This window comes from Sorex araneus, chromosome 2 (assembly GCF_027595985.1).
Source record: "Sorex araneus isolate mSorAra2 chromosome 2, mSorAra2.pri, whole genome shotgun sequence".
NCBI lineage: Eukaryota > Metazoa > Chordata > Mammalia > Eulipotyphla > Soricidae > Sorex > Sorex araneus.
Genome location: NC_073303.1, coordinates 31,570,692 through 31,598,617, shown reverse-complemented (window position 1 = coordinate 31,598,617; position 27,926 = coordinate 31,570,692). Strand labels below are relative to the sequence as shown.

General features: G+C 48.6%; 2 protein-coding genes across 4 annotated transcripts; one reads left to right on the top strand and one right to left on the bottom strand.

Annotated features, from left to right (window-relative positions):
* Positions 1 to 157: 157 nt before the first annotated feature.
* On the bottom strand, positions 158 to 3,976 carry ATP6V1G2 (ATPase H+ transporting V1 subunit G2). 2 transcript variants are annotated; one of them, XM_055125304.1, is made up of 3 exons: positions 3,863 to 3,976; positions 1,838 to 1,938; positions 158 to 1,224 (listed from the first exon to the last, which is right to left on the bottom strand). In XM_055125304.1, the coding sequence occupies exons 2-3, from the start codon at positions 1,895 to 1,897 to the stop codon at positions 1,051 to 1,053; spliced, it is 234 nt and encodes a 77-aa protein (XP_054981279.1). In that variant the 5' UTR covers positions 1,898 to 1,938; positions 3,863 to 3,976; the 3' UTR covers positions 158 to 1,050. The 2 variants fall into 2 exon arrangements, with proteins under 2 accessions (XP_054981279.1, XP_004621322.1); XM_004621265.2 differs by lacking the exon at positions 3,863 to 3,976 and adding an exon at positions 2,176 to 2,403.
* On the top strand, positions 2,516 to 26,974 carry NFKBIL1 (NFKB inhibitor like 1). 2 transcript variants are annotated; one of them, XM_055125301.1, is made up of 4 exons: positions 2,516 to 2,618; positions 3,800 to 4,076; positions 14,533 to 14,754; positions 14,920 to 26,974. In XM_055125301.1, exons 2-4 carry the CDS (start codon positions 3,812 to 3,814, stop codon positions 15,540 to 15,542), a joined length of 1,110 nt encoding a protein of 369 aa, XP_054981276.1. In that variant the 5' UTR covers positions 2,516 to 2,618; positions 3,800 to 3,811; the 3' UTR covers positions 15,543 to 26,974. The 2 variants fall into 2 exon arrangements, with proteins under 2 accessions (XP_054981276.1, XP_004621324.2); XM_004621267.2 differs by lacking the exon at positions 2,516 to 2,618 and adding an exon at positions 3,252 to 3,390.
* The last annotated feature ends 952 nt before the right edge of the window (positions 26,975 to 27,926 follow it).

Genomic DNA, 27,926 nt, shown 5'->3' with positions numbered 1-27,926 from the left:
TCACCCACTTCAGGAGACACTAAGAAATAATAATGTACTGTTTACTTTTATTTTGCAAACAAATTTTAAGGGGGGGCCTTTTTTGATGCTTGGGTAATACACAAATAGGAACAAGAATGACTGAAAATAAGAAAAGCAAAAGGAAGCAGCTCCCCAATTGGTTTTGCCCATACTTATTTTATTGACTTTTAAGCTGTTGCAAAGGTAAAGTGAAGTGTTGAGGATGTGTTAAAGGCAAGCCATGCACACAAGGGGACACAGCATCACTTTATCTCAGGAAGCAATAACCATCTCATGGGTCCTTGGGGACAGTGGAAGGAGAAATCCAGTAAAGAGAAACACCAACTTGAAAGAGAATTACAACATCTTCCAGGAACCCCAATAGAGAGGTTTATACATGAAGTCATAATTCCATCTTGTCACATCTTATAAAGTTTCTGGGAAAAGAGAAGTGGGAAAAGCCAATTCTTCAGAGAATTTAGACTAGAATCACAGAATGGATGAGTAGGATTAGAACGCCAGGCAGGCCTCGGTGGTGTGAGAAAGGGCTTAGACAGCCATGATAAGGTTTTAGCCAGAGAATGGGTGGACGGATGGGAGGCGGTAATACTATCATACGACTGCTGTTTACAAATCAAAACTACATGCTAGACTCCACAGTGATTCCCTCATCTTGCAGCAGCCTGTAGTAGATACTGTTATTCTAGTCTCACGGGGGAGGTAAGGGAAATAGTTTGTCCTGGTTTTGTAGGTGACAAGGTTGGAAGAACCTCACCTGAATTTGGAGTGTTTCCCACATCTCTACTTCTCCATGCTCTAACTTTTCACAAGGGCACTGGGTGAGGGTTACTTAAGTTCTGGTGAAGGTTAAAGCACAGAAAGGAGATTCAGCCTTGGACAGGATATTCATAAACTTCCAGAACTACTGAATCCTGCCTCTGAGAACGTCTAAGGATGGAAAGGAGAGCAGGACATAGCGAGAAGTAACTTCAATAAGGGGATGTCTTCAAGGGGAAACTTTCCATGAGGAGCCAGGCCCTGTGGTGTCTCCTAGGCAGTAATCCGGTAGTTGGCATGGACCTGGGGCCTGACATCACAGACCATGCCGAGAAGCTGGGCCAGAACACGCTCACGGTTTCTCTGCTGGGAGCTCTGCATGCCTTGTACCTGGTGCCTTGTCGCCTGCTCCACCTCAGCTGATAGGTTCCCTTGGGAGCCCATGGCCTGGGAGGTGAGAGAGAGATTACAGAGAAAAGGAAAATGCACGATCAGAGTAAATGGTTCTAATATGCGGACAGTAAGATCCTGGAGAAAAGGGCAGGAAGAAGGGCCCTCTACATGACGTTCCCATCTCACAAACACCCATGAGAAATACAGTTCCTTTCCTTAAGACCTGACGAGCAACTTCAACCTATACCAGTTCCCACCACCTTACTAGTCATGAGAGTAAAACTTTTCTCCACCCCAAGTGTCACAATACGGGGCTGGAGCGACAGCACAGCGGGTAGGGCGTTTGCCTTGCACATGGCCGACCCGGGTTCGATTCCCAGCATCCCATATGGTCCCCTGAGCACCGCCAGGGGTAATTCCTGAGTGCATGAGCGAGGAGTAACCCCTGTGCATCGCCGGGTGAGACCCCAAAAAAAAGTGTCACAATAGGCTGTGGCAAATCCCCAATTTTAAGCCATATTAAGTCCTATGAAGTTTCTACACTCTCTGTCACAAATCTTGACCAATACTGTCATCAATTAGTACCTTATTTTATCTGCATACACCTCACCAGATGCACATGCCAATTTACATCCTGGGGTCCCATCCCAATTCTCCCACAACTTACTGCCTGCTGCTTGCTCTGGAATTCCTGCTCCCGCTCTCTGCGGTACTGTTCCACTTCCATCTGAGCCTCCTCCTTGGCCTGCTTCAGGCGCCGGGCCTTCCCTGGAGGGAAGACAGAGCAGAGGGTCAGGATGGATCCTCTGCAAGCTGTGCTAATGGTCAGACCTTTCCAGAAAGTTTTTCTGCCTTCTCTTGGTCAATGAGATACTAGATTATAACAACTAACCATTTCTTCCTCATCTGTGACCCTGAGCTTTCCTAAGGATTCGGAAAATCTATCTGCTGTCCCTCACCTAGAATCTTATTTCTAGCTCCTAAGGAAGAGAAGAAGAGACTCACTCTTTCTGGCATCTGCCACTTTCTCAGCCGCCCGCTTCTCTGCTTGCAGGAGCTGCTGGATACCTTGGGACTGACTGGCCATTTCTCTGTTATGGCCGATGGCGCTTCGGATGCTACCAAGGTACCAGATGGCTCCCGCCGCCTACTCCGCCAGTTGCTGCAGTCCTTCACCACTACTCCTGGGTCTTAGTGCTCCCCTTTTAGCTCAGCATCCTGGACCGGTGTCTCCCCCAAACTGATCCTCCCATTGATGGCTGGTCCTTCTCCAGCATCCTTCTCTCCTGCAGTACCTGTAAAGACCGCCTGGAGGCAGCAGAGACCGGATCCAAAGCTGCCTGCTAGCATTAGGCGCTGGGCTTTCCGGGAGTAAGGTTAGGAATGGGGCCGGAGCTGAGGGGAGGAATACTGGGAAGAAAAGGCCACAAGGAGGGGTTGAAGATGGGGTAAGTAAGGAAGCCTTCATGCATCATGTATTGGGAAAGAGCATGCGGGGCTTTTCTGAATATCCAACTTCTCTCTCCTTCTCTCTTCTCTCCTCTTCATTTTTTTTCTATCTCAAATCCAGATTTCTAAATTAATTTCATTTGCCCTCTCTACGGCCGTTTCTCACAAGTCTGTGTTCTCTTTTGATCTCTCCCTGTCCTTGAGCTCACTGTGGGTTTTGTGTTTGTTTCCATTTTCACTGTAAAGTTTATCCTCTATCTCTTTTCTCTCTTTGTCTTATCTTTTCGCCTACCGACCGATCCTCTCTCCCACTTGAGGGAGGCGGGAATGAAACTCGGGACCGTCCGCCCTCCGTCCTCGTGACCACCCCCGCCTCTAGCGCCTTTTAACGTCCAGTCTTCCGGTTCTTAGGCGGACCCTTGTCTGAAGTCCCGTAGTTTCCCCACGAGATCAGAATGAGGAGACACGCGCGCGCGCTCGTCCCCACCACCCCGGCCCCTTACGCGCGCTCCCACCACCCCGCCCCTCGGGGAAGGCGGACTTCCGGCCGCGCGCCTCGCGGTTCACTTCCGCCCTTCCTTGCGTCGTAGCTTGCGCCATTTCCGCCAGCTTCGAGTGTCTCCGCCCTTCCCGCCTCCCTTCCTCCGAGCGTCTTAAACACAGGCCTCAGGCCTACAGCTCTGGGGGTACTTAGGGGGGCGGGGGACTGGTCTGATGAGTAACCCCTCCCCCCAGGCCCCAGAGGGAGAAGCCTCTACTTCTGTCTGTCGGGTACATGATATTCAATTTCTAGATCGTTATTGGAAGTTTTCTGTGAATTTTTTAAATTCAAATTTTCTTCTGATAAAAAAAAAATTTCTTCCCCCCCTCCTCCCTCAGTCTTTTTCAGAGGACTTTAGAAAGAAAAAAAAAATTTACAAATTGATCGGGCCAATAAGCCTGGAAACAATTATTCAGCCTTTTCTCAATTTTTACATGTAAAGATTAAATTCCCTGCCCCCAGCACCCCCCCCCCATCGGGAATTTTTTTTTCAGACCATTAATCTCGCAAGAACTGCGGGGTCAGCCCAGGCCTCCGCACCTCACTGGAGCTGGAGGAAGAAGCCCCGGGGAGGCCGGAGAGGGACCCGCCAGGGGGGCGACCGGGGGCCTGACTGCTGCTGCTCTTTCTCTCCCGCAGCCCAAGAGTTCCATGGCCTCCGCCTCCCGCCGCCAGCGCCGAGAGCGTCGCTTCCGTCGCTACCTGTCTGCAGGACGGCTGGTCCGGGCCCAGGCGCTCCTGCAGCGACACCCCGGCCTGGATGTGGACGCGGGGCAGCCCCCACCTCTGCACCGGGCCTGTGCCCGCCACGATGCCCCGGCCCTGTGCCTGCTGCTGCGCCTGGGGGCAGACCCTGCCCACCAGGACCGGCACGGGGACACGGCCCTGCACGCCGCCGCCCGCCAAGGCCCTGATGGTGAGTCTGCCCGGGCTGGGGGGACCTAGCAAGCCCCCCCCCCTCCGAGGTCAGGGCCGCTGGCTCCAAACTGAGCTGCTTTCTTGCTTGGGACTCGGGAGGTAGTGGACCAAGTAAGTGTGCCTCCGGGGGTACAGACAGGTTGGTGCCACTGCCTGTGTGATGAACCTGACAGGCCCCCAACTACAGACTGGTCTTCAGATTTCACTTTTGGGGGGCCCCGGAGTTGAGACTGGTCATAGAGCACATGGCCTATGTGTGGATTCTAACCCTAGCCCCAGAAAAAGTTTACTTTTCTTTTCTCCCAGGGTGGGGGTGGGGGTGGGGTGTTGCTCTGGGGAGCCCAGGGCCTCACACAGGATATGACACATACAAGCTCTCAAGTTAGATTCCTGGGCGCCGATCTAGCTACTGAATAGCTGGTGGGGAAGTTATTAAACTTTCCGGAGGCTTAGTTTGCCCTTGTGCAAAATAACTCATAACTCTTGCTGTGTGCAAGCTTCTCACTAAGTAACTTATTTAATCTTCACAACAACCCTGTGGGGGGAAAAAAGTCATAACTATTAAGTTTATCCCTCAATTTCTAGGCAAACAGCACAGAGAAGTCAAGTAGTCTGCCCAAGGCACACAGCTGTTAGTAGATCAAGGCAGGCTAGCTAGAGCATCTGAACTCTCAGCAACTGGATTATCCCGTGTGATATGGTTTTTGTGGGTTTTTTTAATTGGGAAGGGGGGGCGTTCTTTGGTGCTCAGGGCTTTCCTCCTGACTCTGAGCTCACAGATCACTCCTGGCAGGGCTCCAGGACCCAATGGGATACCAGGGATTGAACCCCGATGGGCCACATGTATTACTCCTCCAGCCCTCTCCTTTGTGATAACATATCAAATTAAACAGTGATGGAGCCACATACCAGCACCCAAGCCCTAAAATATGTTTTGAGAGTAAACTGACTTAAGTACATAATTGGAGAGCCTGGCAGTGATCATCTTCAGTAGCTGCAGGCAGTTGTTGTTATCAACATCCAAACTCCCCTACCCACAATTATGAAGCTAAAAGACACTCTAAGAGCCATACCTTTTCTTTTCAATCATCTGCCACCAAATTCAGTGTTAAAATCTAACCTGAACTAAAGTGAGGGCTATCTCTGATTTGTTTTTATGCTAGTATGTCAATATTCACACATTTATTGCAGAAACATTCTTTTTTTTTAACTTAATTTATTTTTGGGTCACACCCAGCGATGCTCAGGGGTTACTTCTGAGCCCTGCATTCAGAAATTAACTCCTGGTGGTGCACGGGTAGACCATATGGGGTGCCAGGGATCGAACCGGGGTCTGCTGCGTGCAAAGCAAATACCCTCCCCACTGTGCTATTACTCTGGCCCGGAGAAACATTTTTGTTTGGTTACTGGGGTGACCCAAGCCCTTCTGATCTATATATTGTACACAGCTTATATGATTTCAGACCAGCTCTACCAAATCCCAAAAACATCTGAGGTCAGAAAAAAAAAAAAAACAGGGTTTCCAGTCAGGACCTGTTGTACTAAAACAGCAATGTGGCAACTCTAGAGATAGTCCTCCTTGATACTAGGCCTTGATTTGGGGGCAGGAGTTGGACTCGCCAGGGATTACCTCACCAAGTAGTGTTCAGGCACTCCTCTCTGAGTCAGAAGTGGCTCCTGGTGAGGCTCAGGGGACCATGCAGTGATGAGGATGGAATCTTTCTGTATGAAGAGCCTTTTGCTCCAACCCATTGAATTCTCTGTAGCTGCCCAACTCCCCCACTTTTTTTTTTAAGGGGATCAAGGGTCAAATTCAAGACTTTACACATGTGAGGTATGCATGAGCCACAGCAACTCCTTTTTTTATTTTGAGTATTTTTTGGTGGGGTGCAGGTCACACCTGCTGGTACTCCGGAGACCATATGCGGTGCTAAGGACAAAACTGTGGTCAGCCATACTCAAAGCAAGCACCTTCACCCCCTTACTATCTCTCTGGCCCTTGATATCTCCTTTTAAAGTAGGACTGTTAGGGCAATCTCTAGGTCGGGAGGAATAACCTTAATTCAGTTTGATTACTATTGCCAGCTCCCCACGTATACGCAGGAATCTCACATCAAAGCCTGCCCCACACAGTATCATATCCCTTTACTTTTTTTGTTCTGTTTTGTTTTGGTTTTTTGTCCACACCCAACAGTGCTCAGGTCTTACTCCTGGCTCTGCACTCAGGAATCACTCCTGGCAGTGCTTGGGGGAGACCATACATCAGGCCAGGGATCAAATCCCGGTTGGCCACATAGAAGACAGGCACTCTACCCATTATATTATCTTTCCTGCCACTGTTTTATTTGACTTAGCATATTAGAGGTTTGTTTTGTTTTAAAACAAAGAGAACATTTATAAGGTGCAAGCATCTAACTCAAAACTGATAAGCAGCAGGGGCTGGAGCGATAGTACAGCGGGTAGGGCATTTGCCTTGCACGTGGCCAACCCAGGTTCGATTCCCAGCATCCCATATGGTCCCCCAAGCACCGCCAGGAGTAATTCCTGAGGGCAGAGCCAGGAGTAACCCCTGTGCATCGCCGGGTGTGACCCAAAAAGCCAAAAAAAAAAAAAAAACTGATAAGCAGCAACAGAGTATCCTGAAGCAAATTTCAGACCTCCCTTACCCCAGTTACAGCTCTGCCATTTTTAAGCAGTGTGATAAGGGCTTCTCTAAATTTAATTTGTATCTATACAATAGAAGTTGTGAAGCATTTTGTGAAGTTTTAACATTTAGTAGATAAGTATTTTAATTTTTTTTTATTTTCATATTATTCAAGTCAGACTTTGTTATTTTATGACTATAACCAGTGATGCTCAATGATCATTCCTGGCTCTGCACTCAGGAATTACTCTTGGCAGTGCTCGAGACCATATAGGATGCTGGGAATCAAATGTGGGTAGCTGTATGCAAGGCATACTCCCTACCCGCTGTACTATCTCTTCAACCCTCAAGTAAGACGTTTTGAGTAATAAAAATATCCATCATGGGACTGGGAAGGTAGTATAGCTGGTAGGATTCTTTGTCTTGCCATCAGTCGCCGGTACCCTGATCCCCACTAGGAGCAGAGCTAGGTATTGCCCAAAAAAAAAAACCCCAAAAAGTCTCTCGTAGGACTGGAGCGATGGTACAGGAGTTGAGGTGCACCCTGGTTTCATCAGCAGCACCACGTTATCCTCTGAATATCTCCAGGTGCAGCCCTGAAGGCCCCTGAACGTTACTAGATGTGGCCCTGAAGAACTCCCCTCCCCGCCCACAGTACCACTGAGGTGACCCAGATAACCCCTAATACCGCAGGGCTCAAGCATCCCAAGCTTACTTGTACCCTCACATTGAATTGCTGACCCTGTTGGCTGAATCATCAGAGGAGCCCCAGGCCTTCTGAGCAAGTACCACTCAGGAGACCCAAAAATAAATAAATAGGCTTTGTTGCATTAGATTCCAAGAAGCAACTGAGCTTGATAGATATGTCCTTGTCTTCCAAAGCACTTGCCCTGGTGACCTCTCAAGGCCTTAATTCTCACTGGTATCAGCTCAGCACAGCCACCAGGTGGCCTTCTCTCTCCTTGGTAGAAAGGCCCACTTCATTCAGCTTCCTGCAGCTTGAGAGACCATCTGCTTTATAATGTGCATCTCTGAACAGATGCAGTGACCCCAAATCTCTTTGGATGGATTGTTCCATATTCCCTTCTGAAGTCTGAGTTTATGCTGGATTGATGGTTGGGATTGTCATCCCCATTTGAGATACCAATTAATGACTCTGTCTTAGGGATTTTTAGGGTTTTTCTACTTTTGCTTTTGGACCACTCAGTGGTGCAGTGCTCAGGGGTCCCTCCTGAACTTTAAGGAACCATTTTGGTTCTTAAAGGAACTATGTAGTACCCGAAATGGAACCTGGGTCCCCTGCACATGCCTGTTGAGCCGTCTTCCTGCCTTATCCTTAGAAATTTGGGGAATTTCATTTGGAAACCCATCACCTCATGGAGAAGGGGTCTAGTTGTCAGAGCCTCCTGTATGACCTTAGTCGGGTAGTAACCATTCTCTGTAGTGTAGGAACTAGTAAATACTGAGAAATGGGGCTAAGGTTGGGGGACATAGTACCACAGTCTTTACCAAAATACAGAAGTGCAGAGGCCACAGATGTGGCTCAGCGGCCGAGTACTCTTTAGAATGCAGGGGACCTAGATTTGATTCCTGGCACTACTGAAATGAAAAAGTTGTGAAGTCTAAAGCCATCCTGACTATTTTGGGTTTTGGTCCTTCCAAGCACTGCCACATGGGGGGCTGTGGGCACCCCACAGGGACCCTGGAACCACTCCTAAGTAAGACTCTATAGCAGTGCTCAGGGTCCTCTAAGGCTGTACCCAGCTGTGTTTAGAGGGACCAGGCAATTCTGGAAATCAGACTTGGGGGCTTTTACATGCCAGAATTATGGTTCCCAACACGTTTGTTTTTAATGTGATTTACTTTGCACTCTTGCCCTGTGCCACACTCTACCAAACATTTTCCATCTTCATTACCGTTTTTATCTGCCCAGAGAAGTAGGCTGGGGCCCTGTTCCATAGCTGGCTGAGCTATCCACGTATGTTCCATTTGTCTTTCCAGCCTTGCCTCCTACAGCACACCCACAGACCTGCAGGTTTGTCTCCATGACTGTGTCAGCAGTGACCCCAGGCATGTTTTTCACAAGCCTGTCTGTCTTTTGTCTGCCTGCTCACTCATCTGTTTTTACTGTCATCCGCATCTCGTCAAGGACTCTGTGTGTGTTGGGGGGAGGGGGTGTCACAGCACTATTCAGGACTTATTCCTGGCTCTGCACTCAGGAATCACTTCTGGTAGGGCTCTGGGGATCATATGTTGTGCCGGGGATCGAATCCAGGTAGGCTGCTTGCAAGACGAGCGCCCTATCCGCTGTCCTATCGTTTGGCTCCTCCTGAAAAACTCTTTTTTTTTTTTTTTTTTTTTTTGCTTTTTGGGTCACACCCAGCGATGCTCAGGGGTTACTCCTGGCTCTGCACTCAGGAATTACTCCTGGCGGTGCTTGGGGGACCATATGGGATGCCGGGGATTGAACCCGGGTCGGCCGAGTGCAAGGCAAACGCCCTACCCGCTATGCTATCGCTCCGGCCCCTCCTCCTGAAAAACTCTTTAATCTCTATGCTCCTCTTTTCTTCATGAGTCTCATCAGTCATCACTCAGTCTACACTTCTAATAATAGCATCCTTTAAAAATGTTTACCAGGGCTGGAGAGATAGGCTAGAGAGATAGTAAGGTGCTAGACTTTCACATGGCTGACCTTGGTTCAATTCTTGGCACTGTACATGGTCTCCCTGGCTCTGCCAGGAGCGATTCCTAAGAGCCAGGAGTAAGAGTAAGAACTGAGCACTTCTAGGTGTGGCCCCCAAAAAGCAATTTTTTTAATTAATAAAATAAAGGGCCAGAGTGATAGTACAGTGGGTAGGGCGTTTCCCTTGCACGCGCTGACCTTGGTTCAATCGTCAGCATCCCATCTGGTCCCCCAAGCCTGTTCGGAGTGATCCCTGAGTGCAGAGCCAGAAGTAAGCCCTGAGCACAGCCGGGTGTGGCCAAAAACTAAAAATTAATACAATTAAAATGTTAAAAGTTGGCATTTCAAATTACTGGTAAGACATGAACTATTTAATAAGTCATATTAGAACATTTGGCTTGTCGCGAAAAACAGTGACCTACTTTACATCTGATTGAAAAGTAAATTACAGGAGCCAAGGAGGTGGCTCAAAGGGCTGGAGCACATGCTTTGCATATGGAGGCAAAGGTTCAATCCCCAGCACTGCATCATCCCCACACCTTGCAGGGAAAGATGCCTGAGCACTCCACTGGGCAGGTACAGCCTAAAAACAGCCTGAGCACCTAAGTGTGACAGAAAGGGCATATACCAAAGTCATGGGACGGACTTCCCCTATGGGACTAAATTTGTGGAGAGAGGGGCCAGGGCAACCTTTGGTGGAAATAGGGATGCTTATTGTGTATAATTTGTACCTTTTTTAATTTTTAAAAATAGGAAAGAGCTGGAAAAATATTACAGGGGTTGGAGTACTGGCCTTGCAAGCAGTACAGTCCCTCGCGCTGTATGGTCCCCGAGGCAGCCACCAACAGGACAGACTAGGAGTACCAAACACGTGCGTGTGTGCGTGCGTGCGTGCGTGCGTGTGTGTATATATATATAATAGGGGAAGATAAAAATGATTTTTTATATATTTCCGGACAAGGAAAAACCCTCCTAAGAGTAAAATAAAGTCAAAAGCAATAAAAGTAAATATGAGGGGGCCAGGGTTATGAATCGGCAGTACAGCATTTGCTTTGGATATGAGGCCTTGGGTTTGATTCTCAGCACTGCAAAAGGGAAGGAAAATATTAATATTCCCTTAACACTCTCTCTCTCTCTCTCTCTCTCTGTGTCTCTCTCTCCCCCGTCTGTCTCTATCTATCTAAAATATAATATATATATATATATATTCAGTATTTGGTTTGTTTTGTTTTGGGGTCATGCTCAGTGGTTCTCGGGGCTTACTCCTGGCTCTATACTCAGGAATTACTCCCAGAGGTGCTCAAGGGATCATACAGGATGCCAGAGATGAAACCCAGATTGGCTGTGTGTGAGACAAGCACCTCACCCACTCCAGCCTCAGAATTTTTAAAAAGATAGATGGAGAAAAATAATTGCAGCGTGTGTAGCAGACATAGCACTGTTATCTATATCATATAAACAGCCTTATACTTGCAGAAAAGTAGACAAAGAACACGGACAACTTATTCATACATGTGCATGTGCTCATACACAAAGAAAGGTTGGGGTACATTCCTCACTTGTGTAAGGCCCTAAATTTAACCCCCAGCACCACAAAAAAAGAAACTACACCACCAGGCCTGAGACATAGTATGGTGGATAGGGCGTTTGCCCGGCAGACCAGATTCAATACCCAGCACCCCATTTGGTCTTTCAAGCCAGAAGTAATCCTGAGTGCAGAGCCGGGAGTATCCTGAGTATCGCCTGGCGTGACATAAAACAAAAACCAAAAAAAGAAACTACACCACAAAAAATGTTTGAAAAAGAAGAGAATTGCATGAATAAGTCATTTCCTGCCTTTCCTTCCCTCTGTTGATGTTGCAGGGAATTGAGCACACACTTGTAGTCATATGTAGTGTTTACACGTTTAGTTGTGATGCTTGCGTGACAGTGTTGGAACTAAAATCACTTGTTGCACCACGGATCTCAACTTGATCAAGAGCTGATCGCACTTGGCACTAGTGATTGAACTCAGCCTCATGTTTGCAAAGCAGGCACCTTAGCCACTGAGTAAAATTTTGGCAGGGGGTGAGGGGAGGCACCACACCTGTATGATGCTTGGACCATGCAGTGTCAGGGATGGAACACGGTGTTCCTACATGCAGAGCTTGCACTCCAGCCCTTTGAGCTATCTCCCTAGCTGCAGCACAAATGTACATGAGGTTGACGGTTTTTGGAAACAAAGTCTCGACTTGGAGATTAATTGTGGGTTGTTTTTTTAATAAATACAATAGAACAATACACAGTCATAAAAGGGAATGTGGTAGACCTCGTATACTACTGTGGAAAGAGTTTTTTAAAAAGACACAAAATAGGGGCTGGAGCGATAGCACAGCGGGTAGGGCGTTTGCCTTGCACGCGGCCAACCCGGGTTCTAATCCCAGCGTTCCATATGGTCCCCTGAGCACCGCTAGGGGTAATTCCTGAGTGAAGAGCCAGGAGTAACCCCTGTGCATCGCCGGGTGTGACCCAAAAACCAAAAAAAAAAAAAAAGACACAAAATAAAAATAGTAAGTTGTGGGACCTGGAAGACAGTACAGCGGGTAGGGCACTTGCCTTGCAGCTGACCAACCAGGATTCTATCCCTGGGACCTCCCAGCACTACCAGAACTGATCTCTGAGCATAGAGCCCGGAGTAAACCCTTAGCACTGCTGGGTGTGGCCAAAAAAACAAAAAAAGTTGCCAAATAATTATATACTACACTCAGATATCTAGAAAAAAAGAGTCTTTATAGACATTTATGCATGCTAAAATAGGATTAGGATGGACTACAAAAACTTTAATTTTGATTAAATTTGTTCTTATTTTAAAATTCACATTAAAATATTAACTAAGCTTGAGCGGCATCTGCCTATAGTCCTCCCAGAGACCAGAATTTTTACCTACTAATAGTTTTTGTTGTTGTTTTGGGTTTTTTTGTTTTGTTTTTTTGGCTTTTTGGGTCACACCCAACGATGCACAGGGGTTACTCTTAGCTCATGCACTCAGGAACTAACTCCTGGTGGTGCTCACAGGACCATATGGGATACTGGGAATCAAGCCCAGGTCGGCCACATGCAAGGCAAACGCCCTACCCGCTGTACTATCACTCCGGCCCCAGCTACTAATAGTTTTTTAACCAAATTGTTTTTTGCACAGTTGCAAGGCAAGTCTGTGTGCATTTTTATTTTTTTTTCTATTTTTTAAATTTATTTATTTTTTTTGCTTTTTGGGGTCACACCTGGCAATGCTCAGGGGACCATACGGGATGCTGGGAATTGAACTTGGGTCGGCTGCGTGCAAGGCAAATGCCCTACCCGCTGTGCTATTGCTCCAGCCCCCTGTGTGCATTTTTATAGTCAGTTTTTGCCACACCCAGACCTCTATTTGGTGGCTTTAGTATTCTATACCATGTTTTACTTATCACACTTGTATTTGGAGGCCTTACTTTTTGAAATATGAATTTTGAAAATTTTCCATACAACAGTCTACTCTCACACCTGCCATGAACCTTGATGGGCAACAAGCAGTTGAAAGCACTAGGCAAGATCAGATACTTGCTGAGTGGCACAAGTTGGTAAGGCTTGTGATAGGTCACATCTGTTAAAGAGAAACGCTTTGGGGCCGGAGAGATAGTACAGCAGTAGGTGCTGGCCTTGCACATGGGGGTTCAATCCCTGGCACCCTGTGCCCTTCCAGGAGTGATCCGAGTGCAGAGCCAGGAGTAAGCCCTGGCACCATAAAATAAAGATTTAAGGGGGGTTGAGAGATAGTGCAAGGGGTTTAGGTGCTTGCCCTGCTGACCCTGATTTGAATCCCTGGCACTACATATGGTCTGCAGGCCAGGAGTGCTCCCTGAGCACAGTCAGAAATAAACTCAGAGCATCACTGGGTGTGACTCAAAATCAAAGAAAAGAAAAAAAGAAATAAGTACTGTTTGCCCATTTCCTCCTGACCCAGGGAAAGAAAAAGTAGGTCCCTGGGCAGGAAGGGCGCCTCGGTCGCCTGCCTCTGCCCCGGGTGTGAAAGTGCTTGGTGGCTGTGCCCTTGGAGGTGCTGCTTTACCAGCAAAGTGAGCAACAAAGAATTCAGCTGACTCTGAAGCAGATGTAGTGAAGGACTCGGGAAACATGGGGGTTCAGGAACGTCCGTTGCATTTCTCCCGACCAGCTCTTCTAAATGGGCACCTTTCTGGGCCTTTCCCCTGGCCAGCAGTCAGCCTGGCTTTCTGCTGCAGGGAGCAGTTTCCTGTTGGGCTGAGGGCTTGGGCCACACCTGGAGATGCTCAGGGCTTACTCCTGGCCGTGCACAAACGAATTGCTCCTGGTGGGTGTGCAGGGGACCGTACGGGATGCCGGGAATCAGTCAAACCTGGGTCAGCCATGTGCAAGACAGGCACCCTGCCTGCTGTGCTATCACCCCGGCCCCTGCAGGGAGCATTTCTGTGACTCGAATTTATTGTTGGTCTCCACCTTTCCACCTTCCCATTTCTCTTCTGACATCTTTATAGTAAGGAGAACTGAGAGAGGGAAAAAAATCCCTGAAAACATTTATTTTACTGGGCCCCTTGAAAAATTTATATATATATGTAAAGAGATGAATATTCCCTATGTATATCTTTATCAGGGTAAAGAGTACTTGCAGATCTGTCGTTTTGAGTAAGAAAATGAAGTGCAGAATCAAAAGTTTTTGATATTTCGGGGCTGGAGCAATAGCACAGTGGGTAGGGCGTTTGCCTTGCACGCGGCCGACCTAGGTCCCCTGAGCACCGCCAGGGGTGACTCCTGAGTGCAGAGCCAGGAGTAACCCCTGTACATCGCCGGGTGTGACCCAAAAACAAAAAAATAAAAATAAAAAGTTTTTGATATTGCTTCCAATGCTGGTGGGCTCACTAGGCCACTAACCCAGCTTATGGGGTGACAGGTGAGAGTACTTTAAGGGACCTCACTTCCCATGCACGTGCTGTCAATATTCGCCATTGACGGTCATTTCCTAAAACCCAGGAAGCGCCCGTGTGGGCAACCCTCTCCCTGCTCTCAGGCCAGGGGGAGCGAGTGACCAGCGGGTTGGGGAGCCCCCGCTAACTTCTCCCCGCTCTCCGCCAACAGCCTACACGGACTTCTTCCTGCCTCTGCTCAGCCGCTGCCCCTCGGCCATGGGGATAAAGAACAAGGAAGGGGAGACCCCGGGGCAGATTCTGGGCTGGGGCCCGCCCTGGGATTCTGCCGAAGAGGAGGAGGAAGACGAAGCCTCCAGGGAGCGGGAGTGGAGGCAGAAGCTGCAGGGAGAGCTGGAGGACGAGTGGCAGGAAGTCATCGGCAGGTTTGAAGGTGAGGCGCGCGCTTCCGGGCACGGCTGCTCCCCTTCTGCACCTACCACCACCTTTCTGCACCTGCCACACGAATGTCCCCGGCCTGCGCCCCGCCGTACGGCCCTGCGGTTTCTGCCTGTCCCCGGCTCACGGCCTCTCCCCGCCACCCGTGTCTTCCCGACAGATGATGCCGCCCCAGAGGCCCCGGAGCCCGAGTCCTTCTCAGCCTGGTCGGAACGCCTGGCCCGGGAACATGCCCAGAAACGCCAGCAGCAGCAGCAGCAGCAGCAGCAGCGCCGCGAAGCCGGGGGAGCCTGCCGCCCCCCGCGGGCCGAGGGCTCCAGTCACAGCTGGAGGCAGCAAGAGGAGGAGCAGCGGCTCTTCCGAGAGCGCGCCCGGGCCAAGGACGAAGAACTGCGTGAGAGCCGAGCCCGGAGAGCGCAAGCGCAGGAGGCCGCCGCCGCCGCCGGGGACCGAGGGTCCGAGCCCGCCAGGGCAGGGCCCAGGGCCGAGCAGCCCCGAGCCGCGGGGAGGGGTAGCCTCTGGCGCTTTGGCGACGTGCCCTGGCCCTGTCCTGGCGGGGGGGACCCGGAGGCAATGGCTGCAGCCCTGGTGGCCAGGGGGCCCCCCTTGGAGGAGCACGGGGCTCTGAGGAGGTACCTAAGGGTCCAGCAGGTTCGCTGGCACCCCGATCGCTTCCTGCAGCGATTCCGAAGCCAGATTGAGACCTGGGAGCTGGGCCGCGTGATGGGTGCTGTGACAGCTCTTTCTCAGGCCCTGAATCGCCACGCGGAGGCCCTCAAGTGACCCCAGAGAAAGAGCCAGAAACTGCAGGGATGTGGCCGGAGGGGCAGGGCAGGAGGAGGAATATGGTCAGGTCGGGACTTGGGTCATCGGAAGAGACAGCTAGCTGCACTCGCAGGATATGGAGGATATGGAAGACACGGGGTGGGGCCGAAACTGGCGATGAGCGGGGGTGCCCCTCGGCTCTGCCATTTCCTAATAAGACCTGGTTCCACATCTCGCTCCTGGCGTCTCCTCTTGACTTTTTCCATCGCTGAGGTTTTCATCACTCATGACATCTCCTTTTCCTCCTCGCTTGCTAAAACCCACAGCTCCTACACAGCTGTGACATGCGCACACTCACACTCACATGTGCCCTCGGCGGCAGGCATGAGCCCCTTTCTGGCCCTCCCGCACCGTCAGCTAGCGGAAGACCCAGTGGCCCCCCCACCTGACTCGGCGCCCCTGTGCTCCTGTCTGCAGTGAGCAGCTGGAGAAAATAATGTGAACAGGGGCCAAAAAAAGGGAAGGAAAAACAGTTTCTCTCTCTCTCCTCCCCAGCCCGAACCACATCCTCCTCCCTGTTTCACCCCCCCACTCAGGGCTTTCCCTTTGCTGAGTCACTGAATGGCCGGGGCTGGGGGCAGCTGGAGCTGGAGGACCACGAGCAGGCTGTGGGAGGACCGGGATAGAAGCAGAGTGGCGGGAGGAAGAGGCCTGTGGGGAGTGGAATTTTGGTTGCTAAAATTAGGAGCAGGGGACGGAGGAGGAAAGAGCCGAATTATGTAACCTGGGTTGTCTGTTCTTGGGCAACCAGGATCCGCACCCAAGGTCCTCTCCCCTGCAGCTGCTCGGCCGCTCTGGGTCCCGGGGCTCCGCTCCCACTTCTGACCCTCCAAGGCCGGGCTCCACTGGGCAGCCAAGGCCCAGCACCCCAAATGGGTGTCTCCTCTCCTGAGGCTGAGAAAAGGTCCTGAGAGGGAGAGGGTCTGGGGCCTCCCGCGGGGGAGGGCGCGGGATGCCATCCCCCCCCCCCAATTAACCAAACTTAAGTTCTCACTCCAGCTCTCTGGAACTGGCATAGGAAGTTACAGGCAATACCAAAGCCCACTGTCATCCTGGCGCACAGCGGGGAACTTGGTGACAAGAAAGGGCAGGGCCGAAAGGAGAATCCAGGCATGTGCCGGCGTGTGCTCAGTTGGCACATGTCTACATCAGAGAATCTCACGCCTCAGAAACTTAGTTTGCAGAGTCGCAGCCCTTATCTGCCGAGGAGAAACCCAGGGATGGACACAGAAGACAGGAAGGAGAAGGCCCTGGAAAAGGAGCCTGGGGCAGGCGTGCCACCCTCAGAGAAGCCAGAGCAGGAGGTCCATCTGGGCCTTCCCAGGCCCAGGCAGATGTCCGGGGGCAGGAGGAGGAAGGGCTGGTGAGAAAGATCTTGTGAGAGGAAGCTGCCGTGATTCAGAGCCGAGGCTAAGTAAGGACTGTGAGCAACCCAGGCGTCCAGTTCCTCTCACAGGCTGGAGATTTCGGAAGTGGCATGCAAAGAGCCCGGGTTTGAGGCTGGGAGGAGCGGGGGGTTAGGGTCTCGGGCGGCGGGGGTGTTGAAAGGTAAGCAACAGAGAGCTCAGCCAGCAGGAGGTTTGAGTTTTTCTCGCTCGCTCAAGAGGCACGTCATTTGGCTTCGGGAGTTATAGATCAAAGCAAAGCAAACGAAGCTCCCATACCTGCCCCTGCTCCCCCAGACCTCCTCCTCCTCCACGTCCCTTCCTGGTGTCTGGCCCCCAGCCCTCGGGGGGGTTCCCCTGAGATGAGGGCTGTTCACTTTCTCTGACCACATAGTTTCCGCTTCTGTGTCTCTGTTTCATAGGCTGATAAAAATAATGAGCCCCAGAGGCCTTGGCTTCCTCTGCCCCCTTGGGACCAAGCGATGGGCATCCTGTCCAACACAGTGGGGGCAAGGTGGCGGCCTAGGGATCCCCAAGGGCTGACTCAGTGCCTACCATGAAACACCGGGAGGCGAGAGTCTACGTATTTGCTCTTTATTCCTGGAATCAGAATCTATAGGCTACTTTGGGGTTTAGTTGGAGAAACAGGACCAGGAATGAGACTAATGATAGAAAAAAGCTCCCTGGGGGGTTAGGGTCGGGAGGATTTGGGGTACGTCTGGGAGGGGCTGAGGCATAGTACAGCAGGTAGGGTGTTGGCCTTGCATGCAGCTGACTAGGTTCAATCCCTGACGCTCCATGTGTTCCCCCAAGCCCAGCAGAATTCTTTTCTTTTTCTTTTTTTTTTTTTATTTTAGTGAGTCACCATGAGATACAGTTACAAACTTATACATTTTCATGATTACATTTCAATCAAACAGTGTTCAAGTACGCATCCCTCTACCAGTGCCCTTTCTCTCCCACCAATGTTCCCGGTGTCCCTCCCGCCACCCTCACTCCTTCCCTCCCCCTGACTCTGACAGACACATTTCTCTCTCTCCTTTTGGGTGTTCTGGTTTGCAGGATAGGCACTAAGCAGCCATCATGTTTGGTCCATAGTCTACTTTCAGCACACATCTACCATCACGAGCAATCCCTCCAAACATCATTCACTTAGTGGTCTCTTCTTCCTCCCACCTGCCTTTTCCTTCAGCACATGAGATCAGCTTCCAAGCCATGGGGCGATCCTCCTGGCCCTTATCTCTACTATCCTTAGGTGTTATTCTCCTAATATGTTACCTTATAATCCACAAATGGGTGCAGTCATTCTGCATCTGTCCCTCTCTTTCTGACTCATTTCGCTTAGCATGATACTCTCCATGTTGACCCACTTATATACAGATTTCATGGTTTCATCTTTTCTAACATCTGTGTAGTATCCCATTGTGTAGATATACCAAGCTTTCTTTCATCATCTGTTCTTGGGCACTTGGGTTTTTTCCAGATTCTAAGCCGCCCAGAATTGACCCCTGAGCACTGCTGGATGTGGCCACAGAACAAAACAAAAAAATGGTCTGGAAAGGACCATTTCATCACAGTACAACTAGACATATGGCCTAAAGATAAACCAAACTCAGCTGAATATTTGCAGTCTACTAAGGAGGCAGGTCATACTTAATTTTGATTGAAGTCATGCCGAATCCAGTACAGTGGATACAGAAAAGGAGGAAGTAAATTCCAGAGGGCATTTGAGCTGACACTGATGAATGAGAGGATTTCTGTGGGTAGAGATGGATGACAAGGCTCGGCAGAAATGGCTTGAGCAGAAGTTGGGAGACAGAGTATGTTAAGGAAAAGAGTGTGTTGAATGTCTCAGAGTAGACATCAGGTATCAGTGTGTTAAAGAAGGGAACCAAAGAATGCCAGAGTAAGGGATTTGGATTTTGTCCTGAGGAGAGTGGCACTGGTGACAGCTGAAGAGGAGGGACAGGAGAGTGCTCCAGGAATACAGCAAAGGGAGGGGGAAAAGTCATTTTTATTTATTTATGTTTTTTGGAACACTTAAAATGTACTAACCACCTTTTCCTGATATTGCTACTCTTTGCCAATAACCGACCCAGAAGATGGGTGGTGGATGAGGGAACCAAGGCTCATGAATAGTCTAACTAGCTGAAGACCAGGCCTCAAAACTGGTCAAATTAGCATTAACCTCCCTCCCCCCACCCCATCATCTCCTTACTCCAACAATGGACTTTCTGTTTAAGTCCCTTGTTCCAACTTGCATTCAAGGAAGAAACACTGGGAGCCAGGGAGATGGCTCAAAGGGCTGGAGCTCATGGTTTACAGACAGGAGCCCTGGGTTTGATCACTGGCACTGAATGACCCCAAGCACTGCCGGGAGTAGCAGTGAGCCCAGCACTGAGCCCAGAGTAGTTCCAAAACTGGGACCAAAAATATTATATACAGATAGGCCTATCTATAAATAGTTTATTATTTTAGGAACATATCAACTTGGAAAGGTTAAGAGAACTGATTGGATCACGGAAGTGGGATAAACATCTTAAATAACTCAAGTTTTGTGCCTGAACCAAGAGGGAGATGTCTGTCCAAGAGGAAAGTTAAAGGAGCTCAATTTTGGATATTGATTTCCCGCTATTTTTAAGCATCTGATAAGATCAGGCACTCTGTTAGGCAATGGTATAAATAAAATCACTGCCCTCAGACCTTGGCAAAATATACAGGTGACAGCTCTACGTCATAGCAGGCCCATATGCTTATTGTAATGAACAGATCTGGGCTTGAGGTGCTCAAACTCAAGTGGAGATTTCGAGCAAGCAGATCTGGAGTTTGAGAGAGAATTTTGGACTGAAAAGATTTGGGTCTCAATCTCTTCCCAAGCAATCAAACCTCTGATGGAATGTGATTGAATTGGAGAGCCCCCAAGCATGATCCAAAGAAGGAGCCTAGTAAAGAGAGATTGGTCGAGCAGTCAAAATTAGGACCAGATTCAACTCCAAGTCATATCTGATACTTCAGAAAGGTCTGGCAGGAACCGAACGGTTACGAGATTTTGAGAAAATGATTTCCACTTAGCAGAGGGGCAAGAATCACTTTCCACAAGTTGAGGAATGAGTGGGTGGTAAGGAAAAGGAGGCGGTGGCCGAAAAGCCCTAGATGGCAAACCCAGAAGACAGCTACCACAAAGTTTACAAATAAGGAAAATTTTTTCAGTTCCTGAAAAAAGTGGTTAGTTAAGGAGGTTCATCTCAAGATCTCACACAAAGGAAAAGTTGAGCAATGGATTGGATCTTTGAGGAAGGGATTTTTTGATAAATATACATTTATATGTGTAAATTTTAGATAAAAAATGTAGATTTTTAGATAAATTATATGCATTCAGATAGCATGAATATGTTTATAAGTGAAGAGGAGAACTAAAATCACTTATTAGAGAGCATGGGGATTTCAGAGGTTGGTGGACAGGATTAGGAGGCTTCTGGGGGTGAGAGGCTCCTGCAATGTTTAGCAGCTCAGGAGAAAGACTCAGCAGAGACCACTGTACTTTCCCAAATCAGGTTTTTCAGGTCAGTTAGGCAAGTAATTCTGCAGCACTAGTGAATGGGTCAGGGTGATAGTCGAGAGGGTAGGGGGGTGCTTGCACATGGCTGACCCAGGCCCAATCCTCAGTGTCACATATGCTCCCCAAGCCCGCCAAGAGCGATTTCTGAGTGCAGAACCAAGAGTAAGCCCTGAGCACCACCAGAAAGGGCTCCAAAAAAGAAAAAGTGGTATTAAAAGCAGTTGAAATTTTTTTACTATACAGGTTAAGCCAAATAGGCAAAATCCTGGAAGCTTTGATGAGAATGAAGAATTGATGAGGGACGGAAATGGTGTATATGAGAAATGGGCGCTTACCAATGAGGGAAAAGTCAGACCTGAGCGATGCTGAGGCTTGAGGTACAGACTTCCTCCTGGTTAGCTAAAGCAGAGTATGGAAAGAGCCTAGAACTGTTGGCAGTGAGAAGTCCAGGAGATGTCTCGGCACTTGCTTGGCAAGTGGGAGGCTGCAAGTTCAAACCCTCCTGCTACCTGCTAAGAGATGGGCCTGCCCATCGCTAGCAAAGGCGATGGGAGTGCAGAGAGAACTGCTGAGGTTGAGAGAGACTATGAGACATCTGATCTGTGCGGTTTTTAAATCACTAGAGATAGTGGTAGGGGATGAGATAGAAAACCCAAGCCAGACATGTTGACAGCATGGCGGCAATCGTGGAGAAGGCTTTTCTGGGAAGATGGGAGAAAACGGCGGATGCCAAATGCTTCAAGAGAAGATAGGAGCTAACAGTGCAGCAGGGAGAGGAGAGAACGGTGGCCTCTCCTCTGGGCCCTTCGGCTCGTGATGGGAGAGGGGAAAAAAGAATAGCTTTTGGTGCCAATGAGCAAAATGAGGGGCTGGAGCTATAGTACAGCGGGTAGGGCGTTTGCCTTGCACGCAGCCGAACCGGGTTCAATCCCTGGCATCCCATATGGTCCCCCAAGCACCGCCAGGAGTAATTCCTGAGTGCAGAGCCAGGAGTAACCCCTGAGTATCGCTGGGTGTGACCCAAAAGGCAAAAAAAAAAAGAGAGAGAGAGAGAGCAAAATGAATTAAGTATATACATGTGGGTGGTCTGGGCTTAATTCCACACCACACACCTACTGCATGGTCTCGCAAGCACCACCAGGAACAACAACTTAGCACTTAGCCAGATGTAGCCCCCCCTATGCACCACCAGGAGTGGCCCCAAAACAAATGTAGCTTTCCCTGAAGCATCATTAGGGGAAAGCCAGGCTAGAGGAAGATGCTTTTAAGAAGATTTGAATATATGAGTTGTTCGATAGGATATTATGAAATGTTCGTACTCGTGTGTTTGTGGGGTAAGGACAGATCCAGAGAGGTTAGAACCCCATGAAAGTTCAGAAGACAAAGTTCAGAGGGTTTCACTTCTGGAATTTGAGTGTAAAAACAGCATTTATTATAGGGGAAGTGTCTTCAAGAACATCTAGGAAAAGTACAAAAAAATATTTCTTCCTATGGATTTCAACTATGGAATTTTGGCTTGTTGTATTTTAGAGGCTTCACCCAGCAGTGCTCAGGGGCTGCTCCTGTCTCTGCTCGGGGGCTGTGCTCAGGAGACAGTGCCGTGCTGGGGGCCAAACTTGGGCCTCCCACATGCAAAGCTTGTGCTCAGGCTCACTGAGTTGTCTCTCCAACCCCTAATCTATGGGTTTAAATGCTTTCTCCATCTGGATAACTTCATGCCGTATTTCTAGTTCTGACCTTGCTACTGAAATCCAGACTCATATCAAGCTACCAGGTGGCATCTCCACTTGGAGGCACATCTAATAAGACTTAGAAGTTTTGACTCTCCCAGACCATCAGAATCCTCTTCTCCCAGCCTCCCATACCTGTCCAATCCTTCACTGACACTGTCCTTTGTACCCCTGAAATACATTAACCTCCGTCTACTTCCCTCCAACTTTGTGGCTCCCATCATCTCTCCAGAATTACTGCAATCACTCCCTAATTAATATTCTGGTTTCAGCCTTGCCCCCTCAAAACCAATTTCAACACAGGAGCCACAAAAGTCTTTTCAAAACAAATCCAGCTTTCCTTTACACATATGCATGCACACAAGCACAAATTCATCCACTAACCTGGCCTTCACCTCTTCTTCCTCCCTTCCCCTGCCCCTGCTTCCCTGCCCCCTCTTTTCCCCATCATGGATCTGCACACACATGTACACACCCTGACACCTGCTCTAACTTCCAGGTTGAATAAAGTCCAGTGTTTTTTCTGTTTTTTTTTTCTTTATGGGTCACACCTGGCGATGCACAGGGGTTACTCCTGGCTCTGCACTCAGGAATCACCCCTGGCCGTGCTCAGAGGACCATATGGGATGCTGGGAATCAAATCCGGGTCAGCCGCGTACAAGGCAAATGCCCTACCCGCTGTACTATTGCTCCAGCCCCTAAAGTCCAGTGTTTTACCCCACTCTGAGCTCCTTCCCCCACCCATCCCCCTCTGGCGTCACTGGTCTTTCTATTCCTCAACACCCCTGGCTCTGTACTTTCTCCCCTTTGCAGTAGCTATTCCCATTGCCTGGGATGCTTCTCTCCCTAACCTCCATCTGTTCACCATTACTTGCCTTTCAGCTCTCAACTGAATTGCCTCTCAAAGGATTTTCCTGACCATTGTGTTGGTTGTTTTTTTTTTTTTTTCCCAAGATTTAGTGGTGACTGGTGCAAGGGTGATTTGGGCCCTACCCAGAGGTGCTCAGGGTTTACTCCTGGTCCTTTACTTAGGGGTCCTTAGGGGCAGGGGTGAGGCCCTACAGTTCTCAGCTCCTGTACTATCTCTCTGACCCTGTCCACTATGTTTAAGCCAGTTTCCTGTCACTCTAGTTCTTTTTTTTTTTTTTTTTTGATTTTTGGGTCACAGCAATATTTAGTGGTTACTCCTGGCTCTGCACTCAGGAATTACTCTTGGCAGTGCTTGGGGGACCATATGGGATGCTGGGGATTGAACCCAGGTCGGCCGAGTGCAAGGCAAATGCCCTCGCTGCTGTACTATTGCTCTGGCCCCCTGCCACTCTAGATCTTGATAGATCCGCTTACCGATTTCTTCTTCAGTGTATCTCTTCTGCCTTACCTCAGGAGAATGTAAACACCATGATCATCCGTACCTCAGCTGACTTGTTTGCCACCATATCCCTACTGCCCAGGACAGTGTCCTGTATGTAGGAAACACTTGATAAAGATATACTGTTGTTTTTTTATAAGGGCCACACCTAGCAGTGAGCGAGGATCAGGTGGGGGTTAAGGGTAGTGCAGGTAGAGGGGGAAATGCGTAAAGAGGGAGGGGTTGGGTACCACTCCCAGTGATTCTCAACCACAGTGCAGGCCAAGCAGCTCAATGCTTGGCCTTAGTGGTGCTCGGGAGTCGTCAGAGGCCCTCTAGGGCCAAGGATTGTACTCAGGGCCTCCCTCACACATGCTAAGCATGTTCTCTGCCACTTGCATCAGTTCCCGGGGCCCTCACTAAGGAGCTACAAAGTGGAGGATGGACGAAGAAGGGCAAAGTCCAGCAGGGGAAAGCAGAGCAGGGAAGGCAGAGCAGGGGAAGCTCCTCTTTGGTCCGTGACTCAGGTTGCGCTTCACAGGGCCAGTCAGATAGAGACTTAGGAACGGACGAGCTGGTTTCAAGACGGGCTCTAGAAATGGGTTGACGTTTCTTTGAGCTTCATTTATTGGGATACGTTGAGACTCCAGGTGAGAGCCGAATTCGAGTTGTGATTTGGGCTGAGGTTAAATGCGGGTGAGGGTTAAAGCTGGCATTAAATCTCGAGTCAGGTTTTGAGAAATCTGACTTCAGTTCGAGTTTGAGTCTAATGTCATCTCAACCTCCTTGGGAGGCCTCAGATTTCACTATTTTCTCCACAGAGACCACTTTAGAGACTATTCCTCTGAGCTTGGGGCATAAGACTTCATCATCTCTCCCACCCGGGGAAAGCCCCAAACCAACTGCTGGCCTCCCCAAGAAAGAAACCAAATTTCATACAACCTCCGAAACTGAGATTGAAACCAAGATTGGCCCATCTCAAGGAGCATCCTTCAGCACATGGCAGATGCCCGTGTCAGAAAGCCTTGCCCTTCCTTCCTCTGTCTTTCATGTCTCCTCTCGGATCATCCTCACTTTCTTCCCTTTTTTGTCCCTCAGTACCCCAGTCTTTCTCTATGACTTAAGTTTCTCTTTCTGTTTCTCACCGTTAGTCGCAACACCAACTGAGATCATATCTGAGATCGCCCGATCTGCTCTTACGAAAAGAGAAGCAGGGAGGTCAGCAGGAAGAAAGCAGGCAGATAAATAAGAAAAGGACCAGGGGCCAAGAGAGAAGCCAACCTTGGCACAAGAGGCAGTATATTAAAAGGATGAAATGCCAAGAAACTGACCAAAATACTTAAAAGAAGCATCTGTGACCCTCTCCCCCATCATTTCACCAACCCAGCTCGTAGGTTTTGCCTAGATGTGCCTCCTTTCCATACTGCCACTTCCTTGATACAAATGTACCTTCTCATCTCCTTGCTGAGTTTTGCAAAATAACTGATCTCTGCACTTCTGTTTTCCCTGCCCATACCCCAATCCTTCTTATAACTTCCAGAATCCTCTAGAATTATTTTCCTAATATGCCAACTTGGGAGTGTTCCTCTCAAATTTTTTCACTGACCCCCCATCCTAATGAAAATGAAACCCAACCTTCTTTTCTTAATTTGAAATCCTTCCACCTGTCAATTTATTTCTCAAGCCTTATCTCTACCCCTTATATTTGTGCTCAGCTGCATATTTCAGCACACTGCATGCTTTTTGTGCTATCGGTGACAGGGATCAAATCCAGGGTCTCCCACATATAAGGCAAGTAGCACTGAGCTACATTCCTGGCCCTATATGTTTTTTTTTAAACTCTAAGTTAAAAAACCTACAGTTGACCCTACAGTTTGACCTACTGTTTCTTTGACCCTACAGTTTCCTCCATCTAGAATGTTCTTCATCATTGTATTTGTCTTACTACTTAATGCCCAAATCACCTCTTCTCCAGGCCAAGTATAATGGTTTTTCAGTGGGCTTCCATAAACCCACTTTCTCAGCAAGAATCACATTTGCATATTATCTAATAACTAACCTGTCTGCCACCCTGTCTTCCAGCTTTCAGAGGTCAAGGACTAGCTTTATCATCTGTATCCTCAATGCCTTATATAAGATGCCCTATAGAGAACAGAGAAAAATAAAGAAATGAGAGCAAGGGGCTGGAGCGACAGCACAGTGGGTAGGGCATTTGCCTTGGAGGAGGCCAACCCAGGTTTGATTTCCAGCATCCTATATGGTCCCCTGAGCACTGCCAGGAGTAATTCCTGAGTGCAGAGCCAGGAGTAACCCCTGTGCATCGCTGGGTGTGACTCAAAAAGCAAAAAAAATGAAAGAAAGAAAGAAAGAAAGAAAGAAAGAAAGAAAGAAAGAAAGAAAGAAAGAAAGAAAGAAAGAAAGAAAGAAAGAAAGAAAGAAAGAAAGAAAGAAAAGAAAGAAAGAAAGAAAGAAAGAAAGAAAGAAAGAAAGAAAGAAAGAAAGAAAGAAAGGAAGAAAGAAAGAAAGAAAGAAAGAAGAGAGCAAAACAGAAAGAAATTCATCTTTAGAAATATAGCTTTTTTTTAATATATGCTAGGAATCTAACCTAGGGCCTCACAGCAAGACAAGTGCTCTTCCACCCACTCACAACCCTGGCCCCACGCTGCCTTTTTAAACTGCAACTTATAAGACAAGTGAAAGCTGGTTGATATTTTTAAAATGCTTATGCCAGTGTTTTCTGTATTAACCAAAAACTAGAAGCAAACCAAATGCCCATTAACAGAGGGGAAAAATAAATTATACTCTATTCACATAATATAAAATTACATGACAATTAAGAAATGCTAACTGACCCAGGCAAACACATGGATGAATCTCATGAGCATAAGGTTGAGTGAAAGAAATCAGTACAAATTAATACACTGTGAGTAATTTCCTTTATTTAGTTTTTTGTTTTGGGGGGTTGGGACCACACCCAATGGTGCTTATGGAATACTCACAGCTCATTGCTTGGAGGTCACTCCCGTTGGTGCTTGGGGAGTCGCGCAGTGCTGGAGCAAGCCCAGATTTCCTGCATGCAAAGCCTGAACTGCCTCATCTATCTCTTGGCCTGTGTAATTTCATTTAAATGAAGTTCAAAAGAAGAACTTAAATTGTGGTGATAGAGATCAGAAAGTGGCTGGCTATCTTTGGAGGGTATCAGCTGGGACGGGGCATAAGGGAAACTTCTGGGAACCTGAAAACATGTTGAATTGGGCAATGGCTACATAGTTAGCTACAGACAAAAAAGTATATCCAGCTGTAAACTTAAGAGATATGCACCTCTCTGTACCTAAGCTTACATATCAATAAAAGATGAAAATTCTTGATGACTTCTGTTGTTTGTTTGGGGACCATACCCAACGGTGCTCAGGTGCTACTCCTGGACCTTAACTCAGGAGACTATATAGTACCAAAACTCAAAACTGGACCCCACTGCTTGCAAGCATGTACTCCTGCCCTATGAATGATATCTCTGGGCCAAATTCTTTCTTTTTTTTTAAATTTTTTATTAGTGAATCACCATGAAGTACAGTTACAGACTTTAAACTTCCGTGCTTGCGTTTCAGTCATACAATGGTTGAGTAACCACCCTTCCACCAGTGCCCATTTTCCATCACCAATGGTCCCAGCATCCCTCCCACCACACCCACCCTGCCCCCTGCACCCCACCCCGCCTCTGTGGCAGGGCATTCATTCCCTTTTGCTCTCTCTCTTCTGGGCCAAATTCTTTTTTTTTTTCGTCTCTTTTTGGGTCACACCTGGCAATGCACAGGGGTTATTCCTGGCTCTGCACTCAGGAATTACTCCTGGTGGTGCTCAGGGAGACCATATGGGATGCTGGGAATCGAACCTGGGTCGGCAGCGTGCAAGGCAAACACCCTACCCGCTCCAGCCCCTGGGCCATATTCTTGATTATTTTATTTTGTTTGGGGGACAATACCCTGCAGTGTTCAGGGCTCACTCGTGGCCCAGCACTCAGGGATCCCTCCTGGCAAGGCTCAGGGTGCTGGGAATTGAACCGAGTCAGCTATGTGCAAGGCTAGTAACCCACCTGCTGTACTGTCTCAACGATTTTAGAGCTGAGCAAATTGAGCAAATGAAGTTTGTTTTGGGGGGATTTTTTTTGTTGTTGTTGTTCTTTTTGGGTCACACCCAGCGATGCACAGGGGTTATTCCTGACTGCACTCAGGAATTACTCCTGGCGGTGCTCGGGGGACCATATGAGATGCTGGGAATCGAACCCGGGTTGGCCGCGTGCATGGCAAACGCCCTACCCGC